General features: G+C 42.9%; 1 protein-coding gene across 2 annotated transcripts in view; it reads right to left on the bottom strand.

Moving 5' to 3' along the window:
- Positions 1 to 13,226, bottom strand: part of GINS1 (GINS complex subunit 1) — a 42,538-nt gene that overhangs the window by 24,847 nt on the left and 4,465 nt on the right. For both annotated transcript variants that reach the window (XM_025400152.1, XM_025400151.1), the window contains exons 2-4: positions 10,717 to 10,781; positions 7,389 to 7,487; positions 6,394 to 6,484 (exon numbers count right to left, since the gene is read on the bottom strand). In XM_025400152.1, the coding sequence (XP_025255937.1) occupies positions 6,394 to 6,484; positions 7,389 to 7,487; positions 10,717 to 10,781 (255 nt within the window). The remainder of the gene's footprint in view (positions 1 to 6,393; positions 6,485 to 7,388; positions 7,488 to 10,716; positions 10,782 to 13,226) is intronic.

The following is a 13,226-nucleotide window of genomic DNA, read 5'->3' as shown; positions in this document are numbered from 1 at the left end:
AGAGTCAAACTGTGTCCAAAAAAAAAAAGGAAATACTATTCAGCAATAAAAAGGAATGAGCTCGGCCAGGCACAGTGGCTCACACCTGCAATCCCAGCATTTTGGGAGGCCTGAGCGGGTGGACCACCTAAGGTTGGGAGTTCAAGACCAGCCTGACCAACAACGGAGAAACCCCATCTCTGCTAAAAATACAAAAAATTTAGCTGGGCGTGGTGGTGCATGCCTATAATCCCAGCTACTTGGGAGGCTGAGGCAGAATTGCTTGAACCCAGGAGGCGGGGGTTGCGATAAGCCAAATCACGCCATTGCACTCCAGCCTGGGCAACAAGAGCAAAATACTCCATCAAAAAATAAAAGTAAAAAACAAGGAATGGGCTGGGCACGGTGGCTCATGTCTGTAATTCCAGTACTTTGGGAGGCCAAGGAGGGCGGATCATGAGGTCAGGAGATCGAGACCATCCTGGTTAACACGGTGAAACCCCATCTCTACTTAAAAAAAAAAATACAAAAAAAAATTAGTCGGGCGTGGTGGTGGGCACCTGGAGTCCCAGCTACTCAGGAGGCTGAGGCAGGAGAATGGCGCAAACCTGGGAGGCGGAGCTTGCAGTGAGCCGAGATCGCGCCACTGTGCTCCAGCCTGGGTGACAGAGCGAGACTCCGTCTCAAAAAAAAAAAAAAAAAAAAAGGAATGAGCTCTTGCTAATATATCAAAAACAAGGAATGAGCTCTTGCTAATATATCAACAGGTTAGAATCTCAAAAATATTACATTTAGTGAAAGTCATCAATCATTAAAGGATACTGCATGAATCTATATGAAGTTCAAAAAATGGGCAACACTAAATTATAGTGTTTAGAAATGCAGGCTTAGGTGGTAAATAGCAAGTTTTTTTGGTTGCTGTTTTGTTTAAGACAGGGTCTCGCCGGGCGCGGTGGCTCAAGCCTGTAATCCCAGCACTTTGGGAGGCCGAGATGGGCGGATCACGAGGTCAGGAGATCGAGACCATCCTGGCTAACACGGTGAAACCCCGTCTCTACTAAAAATACAAAAAAATAGCTGGGCGAAGTGGCAGGCGCCTGTAGTCCCAGCTACTCGGGAGGCTGAGGCAGGAGAATGGCGTAAACCCGGGAGGCGGAGCTTGCAGTGAGCTGAGATCCGGCCACTGCACTCCAGCCTGGGCGACAAAGCGAGACTCCGTCTCAAAAAAAAAAAAAAAAAAAAAAAAAAAGACAGGGTCTCACTCTGTCACCCAGGTTGGAGTGCAGTGGCGCAATCTCAGCTTACTACAACCTCTGCCTCCCAAGCTCAAGCGATCCTCCCACCTCAGTCTTCTGAGTAGCTGGGACCACAGGCGCACACCACCACACTTGGCTAAGTTTTTGTTTTTGTTTTTTTTCTTTTTTTGGTAGAGATGGGGTTTCACCCTGTTGTTCAAACTAGTCTCAAACTCGTGAGCTCAGGCAATCCATCCACCTCGGCCTCTCAAAGTGCTGGGATTCCAGGTGTGAGCCACTGCACCCAGAGCAATAAGATTTTTAAAAACAAGGAAGTGATCAGTCTACACAAAAGCCAGGAGGGTAGTGATCACTGGCAGGAGGGACACAAAGGTTCTGGAGCAATGTTCTTTCTTGAACAGGGTGATGGATACATAGGAATTCCTCAGTGTTACATCGTTGGGCTGTACATGTTCGTTTTCTGCACCTTTCCAGATGTGTTTGCATGTGTCTGTTTTTATGTTAGATTTCACAATGCAAATGGTTAAACTAAGTGATTTTAAAAGATGTAAAAGGTATGTAGGCCAAGGTGGTAAAAACTGCATTGTCTTTTATAATACAAAGGATAAAAAAATGACATTTTGCATTGGTAAGTATGAAGAAAAGTTCTCTGAGAGAGATCTTGCCAAATGAGTCAAACATGGGTGTCTCCACTGAGAACAGTAGAGTGTAACAGACCCCAAAGAGAAGATGAAGTGGAAGAAAAATCAGAAGTTGTTTTGACAATGAGGGTGTTACCCTCATTTAGTCTCTTTCACGGATAAAAGGGCAATGTAGAATCAGCACATTACTTCCACAAAAGAACATACTGATATAGTCACAAATTTTTATTTTATTTTTCCTTATGGAAAAATATTAATAGGAAAGAAAAAATCCCTATTTTCACTATCTCTCATATGTTAATGTCTTGAAGATTCTAAACAGCAACTTAGGAAATCAAAAAACAAAAGATGTTACTATTTTAAAAACATAAAAGATGTTACTATTTTGAAAACAAAAGATGTTACTATTTTGAAATCAGATAGTAAGATTTTTTTTACTTATAATCCGTGTACTTTCATATTCTTTCAATGGTGTTTTCTCTAAACATTATTAACACATGATCATCTGTTTCATGTCAGTAACCTTATTTTAGCTCTGCTTTTACTTTTATTGTTACCCTAAGTCAACAATATTGAGATCATCATTCCCTATAATAAAGTGCTTACTATATACCAGGAATTTGCTAAAATTTTAATATGCTTATTTTATTTACTCTTTGTCATTGCCCCATGATGTAACTAGTATTATTATTTTCTTTTTATTCATGAAGGACTGAAGCTTTGAGAGATTAGATAATTCGGCAAAGGGCTCAGAGTTAACAAGGCAAGGATCTGAATTCAGGTGGCAGACTCAAGTCCACGTGCTTCAGTCACCCACTGAAGCACTATCCTTGGGTAACACAGACACCTATGATGACATTCAGACCTCATAGGCTCCTGTAAGTTGTCAGGGATACCTGGAAATATTCCTTGTTACTGGTCCAAAATGGTTGATGAAATTGCCACCATGCAATTGCTCAAGCAGGGATGTCTGCGGTCTACTAGAGTATATCTGTATTAATCTGTTCTCATTTTTAAGTTTTTCCAAAACACCACGAAGAGAATGAGACCATGTATATTCCTTTTATTCTTTTTCTTTTTGTTTTTTGAGACAGGGTCTCACTCTCTCCCCGAGACTGGAGTGCAGGGGTGGGATCTCGGCTCATCGCCCCAGGCTCAAGCGATTGTTCTGCCTCAGCCTCCCTGAGTAGCTGGGATTACAGGTGCACGCCACCACACTCAGCTAATTTTTGTATTTTTAGTAGAAACGGGGTTTCACCATGTTGGCCAGGCTGGTATATTCCTTTTTATAGATGAGGTCACTGGGGTAGAAGGAAGTCATTTGCCAGTTTTGCAGTAATTCACAAACTCTTCCAAGAAACTATCTCAGGTTTCACTATTCTCAAACAACTTAATCTCTAGACTCATTAATATTATTTTATATAAGGCCAGGCGCTGTGGCTCATGCTTGTAATCCCAGCACTTTGGGAGGCTGAGGCGGGTGGATCACGAGGTCAGGAGTTCAAGACCCGCCTGGCCAATACAGTGAAACCCCGTCTCTACTAAAAATACAAAAAAATTAGCGGGGTGTAGTGGCAGGCACCTGTAATCCCAGCTACTTGGGAGGCTGAGGCAGGAGAATCGCTTGAACCCGGGAGGCAGAGGTTTCAGTGAGCTGAGATCATGCCACTGCACTCCAGCCGGGGCAACAGAGCAAGACTCCATCTCAAAAAAAAAATTATTTTATTTGCTGTTAACATTGTTTTATTTCATTAAAATAGAAACTGACTTTGGGAACTCAGTCATCACAGAAAAGTGCCACCCTTACAGAAACAATGCCCAATATGAAATCTAATTGATGTGCTTGAATAAAAGTAGCTTGTAATCATTTACAAAACTATAAAAAACATATTAATCGGGCCGGACGCGGTGGCTCAAGCCTGTAATCCCAGCACTTTGGGAGGCCGAGATGGGTGGATCACAAGGTCAGGAGATCGAGACCATCCTGGCTAACCCGGTGAAACCCCGTCTCTACTAAAAAATACAAAAAACCAGCTGGGCGAGGTGGCGGGCGCCTGTAATCCCAGCTACTCGGAGGCTGAGGCAGGAGAATGGCATAAACCCGGGAGGCGGAGCTTGCAGTGAGCTGAGATCCGGCCACAGCACTCCAGCCTGGGCGACAGAGCGAGACTCCGTAAAAAAAAAAAAAAAAAATATTAATCGCCAGGCGCTGTGGCTCACACCTGTAATCTCAGCACTTTGCGAGGCCGAGGGGGGCAGATAATGAGGTCAGGAGTTCGAGACCAGCCTGGCCAACATAGTGAAACTCCATCTCTACTAAAATACAAAAATTAGCCAGGCATGGTGGCACGTACCTGTAATCACTGCTGCTTGGCAGGCTGAGGCAGGAGAACTGCTTGAAGCCAGGAGGCGGAAGTTGCAGGGAGCAGAGGTCACACCACTGCACTCCAGCCTGGGCAACAGAGCGCGACTCCATCTCAAAAAAATACATTAAAAAATTAATCTAAAATATTGTATGAGAAAAATCATTAAAGCTACTGTTGTTAGAGAAACAACATAGTGTTCTGTTCATCTCACCATAATACACAGGAAGTACCCCAAAGTTCAATTAATATAAGTAGATTTGAACACAAACAGCATAAAGTGAGGTACTAACATATTACCAATTTCGTAGTTACTGGTAAATCTGAGGTAGAGATTACTCATTTATTTATGCAGAAAATGAACAGAATGAAAACAAAGTTATGACAACAAATAGATCACTCAAAAATGTGCAGAATCTAGACAAACACATTGAATATTTGCTTTTTTTTTTTACTTTAAGTTCTGGGATACATGTGCTGAACATGCAGGTTTGTTACATAGGTATACATGTGCCATGGTGGTTTGCTACACTGAATATTTGCTTTCTTAAGCTCTGTGCTATGCAACTGTAATGTAATAACTGTTAACATTTATTGGCCAGGCGCGGTGGCTCAAGCCAGCCAGGCGTGGTGGCTCAAGCCTGTAATCCCAGCACTTTGGGAGGCCGAGACGCCTGTAGTCCCAGCTACTCGGGAGGCTGAGGCAGGAGAATGGAGTAAACCCGGGAGGCGGAGCTTGCAGTGAGCTGAGATCCAGCCACTGCACTTCAGCCTGGGCGACAGACCGAGACTCCGTCTCAAAAAAAAAAAAAAAAAAAAATTTATTGAGTGCCATGCTATGCTGTGCTTCACATGGATCACCTGAAGTAACCCTCTGATAGGCTTTGTAATAACACTGTTGTAGAATAAAGAATTTGGTGGGCCTCTCTCCCTCATTCCTGGGAAGTAGCTTCTAAATTATTGGACTTCCTCAACTAGTAGGAGTGTCTTGTTATTCATGATGTGCCCTGAGAGTATGTGCTACTCAGGTGACTTGGGGTGAACCCCTAGATAGTCTGTGCTAACAAGATGACTCAGAGTTGGGACTGGTCACCCCAGAAAGACCAACCATGTGATTAAAGTATTGGGCCTTTGGGCCTCCTGATGTCAGTCTGACCTCTAGGGAGGGGAAGAGGAATGAAGATTGAGCTCAATCACAGGGCCAGTGATTTAATCAATCATGTCTACGTAATGAAGCCCCAATACACACTCTGGACATCAAAGCTTGTGTGAGCTTCCTTAGTTGACAATAACTGCAGGTAGTTTAGTGTCAGAAGTCATTGCAACCTGTAATAGATAGGTAATACGATCTTCATCCTGTAACGAGGAAATTTAGGCACAGAAACAGGTCAAGTGACTTGCTCAAGATTAGACAGAAGAGAGCCAGGATTTGAACCTAAGCCCACCTGACTCCAATCCTATGTCCTTTTTTTTTTTTTTTTTGAGACGGAGTCTCGCTCTGTCGCCTAGGCTAGAGTGCAGTGGCCGGATCTCGGCTCACTGCAAGCTCCACCTCCCGGGTTTACGCCATTCTCCTGCCTCAGCCTCCCAAGTAGCTGGGACTACAGGTGCCCGCCACCTCGCCCGGCTAGTTTTTTGTATTTTTTAGTAGAGACGGGGTTTCACCGGGTTAGCCAGGATGGTCTCGATCTCCTGACCTCGTGATCCGCCCGTCTCGGCCTCCCAAAGTGCTGGGATTACAGGCTTGAGCCACCGCGCCTGGCCCAATCCTATGTCCTTAAATAATGGGCTAGCTCCTCTTTGCCTCAGTGACTAGGCAAATATGAATTTTCATTAGGAAAGTATATATACACATAAACATTTTATGGAATATCCCCAAATAATAATGCCAGTTTTTTAATCCCACTGATTGGATCACTAATAAGTAACATCATGGGACTCCATTTTGTTAAGTAATAATAGAATTTTCCACATATCATTTAGAATTACTCCACACCACATAGTTCCCCTCACATTGTATACTAAACACCAGACAAAAATTGGGGGAAAACAGACATTAAAAACAGAAAGAGGAATACCAATAAACACTATTATAGAACAATGCCAGAACTTCAGCATTTTCAAAATTTATAAACTTGAACAATGCTAACTCACTTCTTCAGCAGACATGTGAAATCGTAATGCATTTGGCAAGATGCTACCATATTCCCATCTGAGTGCTCTGATCCGAAGCAAGCGATCATACCTAGGATATCAAGAAAGTATTGGGTGGCGTAAGAATAAAAGAGGGATCATGTGTGGACTTCATCTGGCCCCTGATGCAAACACACCAGCTCTAAAAAGACATCTTAGGGACAACAAGAGGAACATGAGCACAGTCTGAGAGTCGGCCTGAAAGCACTGTCCACTCCTCCACGTGTGACAGTAGCACAGTAGTCCTGGGAAAAAGGTCCCTGAGGTCCTTATTTCTTTCTTCCCCCCCCCCCTCTCTTTTTTTTTTTTTTTTTTTTTTTTGGAGATAAGTTTTGCTCTTGTCACCCAGGCTGGAGTGCAATGGCACGATCTCCTCTCACTAAAACCTCTGGCTCCCGGATTCAAGTGATTCTCCTGCCTCAGCCTCCCAAGTAGCTGAGATGAGGCACCTGCTACCATGCCCGGCTAATTTTTGTACTTTCAGTAGAGACGGGGTTTCACCATGTTGGCCAGGCTGGTCTCGAACTCCTGACCCCAGGTGATCCACCTGCTTCGGCCTCCCAAAGTGCTGGGATTACAGGCATGAGCCACTGTGCCTGGCTAAAGGTCCTTATTTCTAAGACAAAGAAGAAAAATAGTAAGATCACTACCATATTCAGTAGTGAAAGACCATGATGCTCTTAAATAGTGTGGCACCAACAAGCCAAACACGATGAAGAAAATATGACAAAACAATAAAAATTGTTACAACCCTATGATAGCTCCACCGGGGTTCATAATAGCATTATTCTCCCTACTTTTAAAAGTGTTTTCTCATAATAAAAAATTTAAAAAATGAAAAAACAGAGGAAAAATTTAGAATGCTTATAAAGAGAGAGAAATCTAAGATTTCATGTTACCCATTTGAGATGGTCAACTGAAAATCCTGCCACCCAAGCAAAAACTGAGAAGCTTACAGGTATGCTACAGTGCAGCGTCGATTTCTTAACAGAGAACAGTGTCGAAATTTGATAGTTGGTATCAAATCACTTCGTCCACCTGACTTCGCTTCATTCCTGATAGGAGCATTTAAAAAGAAAAAAAAATATGTACTTTTCAGGCTAAGTAAAATTTTCAAAGCCAACAACTGAGTCACATGCTTGTTTTAATCCATTTGTGATTAGCAGTTAACCTAAGCAAATAATAACTATTTGTACACCAGAGCTTTTACTAATATGTTAAAAAGCCAAAAACTAAACAACTTGCCTAAGATCATGCTATCAGATACATTTTGTTTAGGCATTTGGTACTTTGCATTTTTGCACACTGATTAATCTCTATTCTTTCTAAAAGACACTGTGTTTGTTCACTTTTCGAGATTCCATTATCATGCTGAAATAAGAGACAAACCTAACACGATGGACATGAGGTTATGGACTTACATCATGTTGTTATTCTACACAGTACCTCCCTTCCAGTGGAGCTTCCAAATCCTCATTATAATAAAGTGAGCTAAAATGGAGTCAAAATGGTCTTTCACTCATCTAACAAATACCTGTTGATCTCCAAATAAGTGTACGTACTATACTTCAGTATTTTTCACACTGAAAATTTTGGTTTTACCCTATAAAAAGTACATATAACCTTTGAATGAATAAGAATTTACGTTGGAGTTTTTAAACAACCAGATGAATATAAAAAGAATTCATTCATGTAGTACCTGCCTCTATGCCAGGCACTGTGCTAGGCCTTGATAATACAGGCAAAATACACGTCCCATCTTGTCATGTCTTCTAGGGCTGTTCTATATACTTCTGCCACCCTATGAAAGTCTGATGAAACTAGGAAGGTGGAAGACAGTATTTTGGATCATGAATTTGCAAATGGCATAAACACAGAGAATACAAGAAAATCATTCCCTTACGGAACCAAGGCCTATAGGGTCTCCTCCAAAACATCTACAACCTTCTCACTTTCTACCAAGTCCGGGTTACCTCTCTAGTAACCTGGTGACCAGCTTCCCCCTCCTCTCAGCCCCTCCACACAGCAACCAGGATGATCTTTTAAGACACAAACACGCCACCACCTGTCCACACTTACACCTCATCTGGTGTCACCCTTTGCCACTTGCCAAACTCCAGCCACATAGGTCTTCTTTAAGTGTCAGTTTCTAGAGTGCTCCATTCTCTTCCATGATTCACGGGCTTTTGCATATGCTGTTCTCTCTACCTAGAATGTTCTATGCCCACTGTTACTGCCTCCCTAAGGCCTGCCTCTCCCGCAAGCCTCAGCTGAAACGTCTCCTCCTAGGAGAGAAGTTCCCTGATCTCTCAATTTAAGCTAGACCCTCTATTTGTTTTTCTCTCCTTGTACTCTTCTGATTTCCTTCATTGCATGAATCCCAATTTGGCATATCTATATTTCATATCTATCTGTATTCTGCACTAGACAGTGAGGGCCAGGGACAGGCATCTTTTTTCTTTTTTTTTGAGATGGAGTTTCGCTACTATTGCCCAAGCTGGAGTGCAATGGCGCGATCTCAGCTCACCACAACCTCTGCCTCCCGGATTCAGCGATTCTCCTGCCTCAGCCTCCCGAGTAGCTGGGATTACAGGCATGCACTACCATGCACAGCTAATTTTGCATTTTTCGTAGAGACAGAGTTTCACCATGTTGGTCAGGCTGGTCTCAAGCTCCTGACCTCAGGTGATCCACCTGCCCCGGGACAGCCATCTTGACTACTGTTTACCACTGAAATAGTAGAGCCACTTACTGATATATATTTGTTTAGTACATATTCATGAGTAAATCAATGAATGGCTTAGGGACTTGAGTTCAGGACTTTACATTTGCCTTATATTTACTGCAGATCTGTTGAGGTTCACTTCCTAAGTCCACCTGTAAAGATTTTTCTGTATCTCTCCTTAAACACAGGAGTTGGAAACGCTCCTATCATTTTATGTGCCCTACAAATCTTACCAGCCATAACACTGATTTCTATATTCAAGTAACAGATAAAAACACTGTAGCGAACAAGTCCAAAGAGGAAACCTCATGTCACAGACAGACTTCTAAGTTGAGACCTTGAAAACTTCAACTTTGATCCAGTACTTGACTCCCTTTGGTGTCACACAGGAACATATGAAGTTTGTCATATAGCCCAAATTCTCCACTGTGCCAGCTACCATGCTCAGTTCTAAAGAGTCAATAAATCTAGTCACCTCTCTGGACCTACTACACTGAAGACTTTTATAGGTAGTTCTCAGAGAACTCCACTCAAACTATCAGAAATCATTGCTGCTCCTATTTATATCCATTTATAAACTGCCTATTCTTCCTTTAACTAACTCACTAAGGCATCTGTTGATAAAAATAAAAACAGTGGGAACCATGTATTTCACTTTGTTAGGTTTTAATTTTTATTTATTATTTTTAAAGATGGATATCTCATTCTGTCACCCAGGCTAGGGTGCCATAACGTGATCATAGCTCACTGCAGCCTCAAAGCACTCAAGCACCCCTGCACTCAAGCAAGCCTCCCACCTTACCCTCTGAGTAGCTGAGACTCCAGGTGTGTGTCACCATACCCAGCTAATTTTTATTTCTTTAAATAGATAGAGACAGAGTCCTGCTATATGTCCAGGCTGGTCTCCAACTCCTGGCCTCAACTGATCCTTTTGCCTTGGCCTCCCAAAGCATTGGGACTTATAGCCATGAGCCACCGTGTCCGGCCATTTTTACTTTTTATTTTAGGTATATCATTTATTTTAGGTCCACTCTAATTCCTTTCAACTCCTATCAGAGAAACAACAGATATTTATTAAGCAGTGATCAGCACAAATTCCTTCAGACTTCTGCTAATTTGTATAGCTAGAGCAGATAATTTTACAGACAATTTTTAAAAATCACATCCAAAAACTAATGCAAGGTTATCTGATTTCAACATCTTTTTTTCTTTTTCTTTTTTTTGGAGACACAGTCTTGCCCTATTGCCAGGCTGGAGTGAAGTGGTGCAATCTTGGTTCACTGCAACCTCCGCCTCCCAGGTTCAAACAATTCTCCTGCCTCAGCCTCCTGAGTAGCTGGGATTACAGGCGCCCAATACCATGCCAGGTTAATTTTTGTATTTTTAGTAGAGACGAGGTTTCACCATGTTGGCCAGGCTGATCTCAAACTCCTGACTTCGTAATCCACCCGCCTTAGCCTCCCAAAGTGCTGGGATTACAGGCGTGAGCCACCGCACCCAGCCGATTTCAACATCTTAACTATTAAATTGTTTTAGAATATCAATCTTATGAAACTTACACATCAGACTGGTTTTGTTCATACAAAGCTTTCATCTCCTCCAGAACTTGTCTGAGTCCATCCTCCTAGAACATATAAACCGATATTGAAATCCACTGATTTCCTCACCAATTCTGTGGCAATATTCTATCAATACTGAACTGTGTATTTTATTTATATACTTTAGCAAAAAGCAATAATCCTTTCACACCCCACTAGCATGGTTATAACAAGTGTTGGTGAGATGTGGAGAAACTGGAGATGCCGAGAAACTGGAATCCTCGTACATTGCTGATGGTAATGGAAAATGCTATAGCCCTGTGGGCAAAAACTTGACGGTTCCTCAAAAGCTACACACAGAATTACCATATGACCCAGTAATTTTACTCCTAAGTTTATATATATTCAAGAAAACAGAAAACACGTTTTTTGCAGCATTATTCATAACAGTCAAAATGCAGAAACAACCCAAATGTCCATCAACTGATAGATGGATAAACCTTCCACTCATCTGAAATATCTAATATAATAAAAGGCTGGGTGCAGTGGCTGATGCCTGTAATCCCAGCACTTTGGGAGGCCAAGGCGGAGGGATCATGAGGTCAAGAGACCACCCTGGCGGCCGGGCGCGGTGGCTCAAGCTTGTAATCCCAGCACTTTGGGAGGCCGAGACAGGCGGATCACTAGGTCAGGAGATCGAGACCATCCTGGCTAACACGGTGAAACCCCGTCTCTACTAAAAAATACAAAAAAAAACTAGCCGGGCGAGGTGGCGGGCGCCTATAGTCCCAGCTACTCGGGAGGCTGAGGCAGGAGAAGGGCGTAAACCCGGGAGGCGGAGCTTGCAGTGAGCTGAGATCCGGCCACTGCACTCCAGCCTGGGCGACAGAGCGAGACTCCGTCTCAAAAAAAAAAAAACAAAACAAGAGACCACCCTGGCTAACACAGTGAAACCCTGTCTCTACTGAAAAATACAAAAAATTAGCTGGGCGTGGTGGCGCGCATCTGTAGTTCCAGCTACTTGGGAGGCTGAGGCAGGAGAATGGTGTGAACCCGGGAATCGGAGCTTGCAGTGAGCCGAGATTGTGCCACTACACTCCAGCCTGGACGACAGAGCAAGACTCCATCTCTAGTAATAATAATAATAATAATAATAATAATAATAATAATACAAAAAGAATCGGCCAGGGGCAGTGGCTCATATCTGTAATCCCAGCACTTTGGGAGGCTGAGGCAGGTGGATCACCTGAGGTCAGAAGTTCAAAACCAGCCTGGTCAACATGGTGAAACTCCGTCTCTATTAAATATACAAAAATTAGCCAGGCGTGGTGGCAGGCGCCTGTAATCCCAGCTACTTGGGAGGCTGAGACAGAAGAATCGCTTGAACCCAGGAGGCAGAGGTTGCAATGAGCCAAGATCATGCCATTGCACTCCAGCCTGGGCAACAAGAACGAAACTTCGTCTCAAAAAAAAGAAAAAAAAAAGAATGAACTACTGACAACGTACACAACGAGGATAAACTGAAATACATTATACTGAGCAAGAGAAGCCTCACTTAAGAGTATAAATGAAATTATTCCACCTGGCTCTTTACAGGAAAAGTTTGCCAAAAAGAATAATGCCATCTATAGTCAGAGAAAGCAAATTCATGGTTGCCTAAGGCTATAGGTGGGAGGTAGCTACAAAAGGGGGTCAAAGTTACAGAAATCTTCTTTAATTTTTTTATTTTTGTAGGTACACAGTAGGTATATATATTTATGGGGTACATGAGATATTTTGATAATTACAGAAATCTTGATCAGGGTGCTGGTTATAAAGATGTACGTATTTGTCAAAATTCAAAAATCTATTAAAATACACATTTTGTTGTATGTAAATTATACATCAATAAAATTGAGGAACAAAGATATCAATTGTCCTACTGAAGCATGAGGTATGAAGAAAAATAATGCAAATAATTCATAATTTACTAAAAAATGGTCTTTTTTTTTGAGACAGAATCTCACACTGTTGCCTGGGCTGGAGTGCAATGGTACAATCTCGGCTCACTGCAACCTCTGCCTCCTGGGTTCAAGAGATTCTCCTGTCTCAGCCTCCCGAGTAGTTGGGATTACAGGCACCCACCACCACGTCTGGCTAATTTTTTGTATTTTTAGTAGAGACGGGGTTTCACTATATTGGTCAGGCTAGTCTCGAACTCCTGACCTCAGGTGATCCACCCGCCTCAGCCTCCCAAAGTGCTGGGATTATAAGGATGTGCCACCGGGCCCAGCTTAAAAAGTGATCTTAAAAGGTTAATACCAAAAAAAGAAAAAGGAGGCCGGGCACGGTGGCTCACGCCTGTAATCCCAGCACTTTGGGAGGCCGAGGCGGGCGGATCACAAGGTCAGGAGATCGAGACCATGGTGAAACCCCGTCTCTACTAAAAATAGAAAAAAAAAAATTAGCCGGGCGCAGTGGCGGGCGCCTGTAGTCCCAGCTACTCGGGAGGCTGAGGCGGGAGAATGGCGTGAACCCGGGAGGCGGAGCTT

Source organism: Theropithecus gelada, chromosome 10, assembly GCF_003255815.1.
Source record: "Theropithecus gelada isolate Dixy chromosome 10, Tgel_1.0, whole genome shotgun sequence".
Taxonomy (NCBI): domain Eukaryota; kingdom Metazoa; phylum Chordata; class Mammalia; order Primates; family Cercopithecidae; genus Theropithecus; species Theropithecus gelada.
The sequence above is the reverse complement of the archived record's forward strand: the minus strand, read 5'-3'. Positions and strand labels throughout refer to the sequence as shown.